The 3855-nt window shown below is 42.6% G+C and overlaps 1 protein-coding gene across 1 annotated transcript in view; it reads right to left on the bottom strand.

The window, feature by feature from the left end:
- Nucleotides 1-2567, bottom strand: part of LOC130372790 (uncharacterized) — a 33823-nt gene extending 31256 nt beyond the window's left edge. Inside the window, exons 1-2 of the mRNA XM_056578949.1 lie at nt 2554-2567; nt 760-886 (exon numbers count right to left, since the gene is read on the bottom strand). Of these exons, the coding sequence (XP_056434924.1) occupies nt 760-886; nt 2554-2567 (141 nt within the window). The remainder of the gene's footprint in view (nt 1-759; nt 887-2553) is intronic.
- Nucleotides 2568-3855: the final 1288 nt, after the last annotated feature.

Below are 3855 nucleotides of genomic sequence, written 5' to 3'. Positions count from 1 at the left end.
TAGTGTATAAAATAGTAGCCTAGTGTATAGTATAGTGGCCTAGTGTATAATATAGTAGCCTAGTGTATAGTTTAGTGGCCTAGATTATAGTATACTACAGTTCTTTATAATACTAGAGTAAAGCCCACATCAGCTCCCTTGTGCGTTGTTCTCTGGAAACCCATCCAGCAGGTGGAAATAGCCAATATTAATTCACTCAGAATACATGATGACAATGACTATCATTACAATGTCTTAAATATCTAGCCTACTGCTAGACTTTAGTTATACTATAGGCTACTGGTTATACTGGTCAGTGGACTACTGGTTCATGAGCAGATTGGTTAGGTTTGGGTATGCCTACTTAGGGTTAATTCCTCATCGGTATCCTCAAAAGCACAAACAACGTGATATCCATATTGCTGTCATTGCTGATCTCTGTGTATTGTAATGATTTACCAACTGATTGAAATGACCCGAGGGCCACAGCGTGCGGTGAGTTCGCGCTCATACTTTTATCGGTTCCGGAGCCTACAGTGGGGATATCAGGTCACCATTTGACCTTTCACGTCGTGACATTTGCACACAGTCGCTCCAACAAACGGAGCCTATCTCTCACTACAGGGGGATTCACGCTGTCAATCATCCGTGAAGGATCAGTAGACATGGAGAGCGTCAACATCGATATCGACGCGTAATGACCGATACAACCGCCAGCCAAAGCTGTGTCTAACCACTGGAAAACATAAACAACTAAATATGAACAATAAACACGCAAACCTTGAATGTCGCGACGAATGCAAAACGTCCGGCTTTGTTGAACGCGGTCAGGTTTTTTTCTGTTAAGATCAGCTCCCTCGCATAGTTCAAGCATCGATGTGTATAAGTTGAATAATGAGTCTCGTACCTGTGTCAGGTGCGCCGTCCTGGGTTGTGAATCAAAGGGCTGTGCTGTGGAGTTTGTCTAGTGGGAGGACCACCTGCTACACAGGGCGGGGTGGACGCTCCTACCTAACCCAGGACGAGGAGCTGCGTGAAGTATTGCGTAAAGTTTGCGTAAAGTTAAAACTATCGGAAAAATGTAAACGTCACATCAATAAATTCCTTGGCTTTCACATGCTGCGGAAGTTTCAAGAAACACCCACTTGTTGTTGCCATAACCAAAGAGATGGCACACATCACTCGAATAGTAAACAATCAATAGGACAATTTTGGGAAACGGCGCAGATTCCCCAAATCTCTGCGCCGTTTCCCCAAATGGTCCTGTTAACTATTCCAGTGATGTGTGCCATCTCTGTGGTTATTTCCAAAACCAGCTGAACCGAGACCAAACAAACGGCCGCAATCTGGAAGTGAAAGACTGCATATATTGGCGCAAAAAAAACTTTGTTCAACTACTGAATCAGAACTATATCTTCATTCTAGAGTCATGGTCTGTGAACTATCAGTGCATTGGTCTATCATCTGATCAACAGAGGGAATATAACCCTTAACCTTGGCAACACAGGGAACATAACCCCCAATCATGGCAGTGTAAGGGCCTTTTCTCTAAGTATAGGTAACTAGATAAAAATAAAGATGGATAGATATATGGATAAGAGAAAGAGGGAGAGAGATGGAGTGAGAGATTAGTATTGTGTAAGTGTGATGCCACACCTCACATTCCTTTCAGGTAGAACAAGAGAACACACCTACAAAACTGATTACACTGTAGAGTGCACACACACACACGCACACACGCGTGCGCGCGATTATGCAGTTCCACATGGGTGTGGAACTGCATAATCATAATATCAGCCCTGGTGGCTAGGCTACGAGCTAGGCTGCTAGCTAGGACAGAGGATTAAAGGGACTGGTCAGATGAGTGACGGGACAGAGGGGGGTTGTTCTGGATCTACGGTAGATAACAGGCGGAGCAGTCCGGACGCAGACCCTTTCTACAGGTATAGGTGCATTGGCAGCAGGTCAATTTGTTCTGATTCACTATTTCTTCATGTTGGGGGAAAGCTGGTAGTCGCAGTTGCTCTCTTCAAGAATGACTAATAAAATAAGTAATAAAGATTAACAAAAATAATAACAGTATAAATAGAAAAACAAAAAATCTTCATTACTAATGAAGATTAACAAAAATAATAGAAAATTTGATGTCAGTAAAAATAGAAATACAAAAAATTCAGTCAGGTATGTACAGAGGACAAAGACTGCACAAAAAATGTCTGTCATATAAACATAGAAAGGAGAATGTCACTATGTGACTGAACCCTGGAATGTGGACAATGCTGCTTATCTTGTGAGCTCCACCCAAAGACTGACTTTACAAGAGGAGTTCCACAGCTCTTCCAAGCGTATGGGTATGTGCTGCGTGGGTTTGTAGCGTAAGGCTCATGACCCTTGCGGCCGTCGACCTTGAGTGGTTTACGATTGGTTGAGGGAAGAGCTAATTCTTTCAGTAGCCGTAAGCTAAACATGCTAGTGTTTCAAACCACTGGAGAGCCTTAGGGCTTGGGGACCAGGGATGGGTTTGAGGCGGCACACCCACCTTCATACCTACTTCCTAGCTATTGACCTACCTACCCGTGGTGATACATGGTACATACCTGCGATACCTTCCTCCCTACTGCCGGCCTCCCCACCTTTGGCCAGGTGACGACATGACGTCATCACCAGAGCCACATAACTTCTGAGGCCTTGAACACGTCAGGATGCTTAGGAATGTGCCCTGGAAGGAGCAGTGTGTGGAGATCCAAACATGGTCTCCATGGAGCTTCAAACCGTCAATCCTTCTCATCCTGATAGCAAACAGGTTGAACTCTTTTCCACATCAACAAGACTCATAGAAAGCTCTTTATTTACACTTATATAAAACCTTCTTAGCGTAAGTTCACGTTTGCTACTGCCAGTCTGGCAATCCTATAATAGTACCAATAATAATACAATAAAAATAAATTGATTTCTAAGGCATGGTTCAATAAAATAAGTTAAAGTTTTCTACATGAGAATATGACATCAGGACGGGTCTAATAGAGCACAGACACGTTCATACTTCTAGCTCATAAAAGGGTCATAAACGTCATGCATTAGACGTGTTCTGTCACTAGGTATCCTAGTGAAGTCAGAACACATCATTATAATCCTGTTTTGTTTAATCGCCATCATTAAGCCATCTTTTCATGACTCACGAATGCCATGCACACTTATGAGCATGCTCAGCATGTGGGGATGGTTGAGGCCACACATTTCTTTATGAACCTGATGTAGGCTGGGAGTGGCCGACCTTTGACCTCTATGATTAACCTGACAGCCACGGCGATACTAACGACCCGCACAGAGTGACAGCAGCACTGCCGCGCCACCGGGCTTCACTAATCGCCCGTTTTATTTTTGTTCTTTTGGAACGTCTCCACCTGTGGCCAATCACAGCTGCTCACGTCATCTGATTGGTCCAAAAAGCTTCAGACTAATCTGTGTGTTTTGAGAGAAAGTGACTAGGGTCCAACAAACTAGACTTCATTATTTGGTTCATAATTATGATATAATTAATTATTATATTATTATAATTACAATGAATCTGTTAGTAATTAATTAGCATATGAATACAATTATACTATGTTATTATGTGTATGGCTATACAAATTTTGAGAAACTTTTTTTTTTTTGCCTCAAGATAAAAATAACCAATGGTTTAAAACCAGATGAGACCCCTGACAACCAAGCAGGTTCACGTTCCTCTTGGATTCATGTTTTGCTGCAAGCAACATCTTCTCCTAGTCACAGATAAAATACATTTAGTTAGACTGCATCAGCACAGTGGAGCTGTGAACCACCAGTCCTAGTCACACATAAAACACCTTCTAGTTAGAATGTACCAGCACACCG

This window comes from Gadus chalcogrammus, chromosome 19, assembly GCF_026213295.1.
Source record: "Gadus chalcogrammus isolate NIFS_2021 chromosome 19, NIFS_Gcha_1.0, whole genome shotgun sequence".
Classification (NCBI taxonomy): Eukaryota; Metazoa; Chordata; class Actinopteri; order Gadiformes; family Gadidae; genus Gadus; species Gadus chalcogrammus.
Note: the sequence above shows the minus strand (reverse complement) of the source record. Positions and strands in the feature narration are given on the sequence as shown.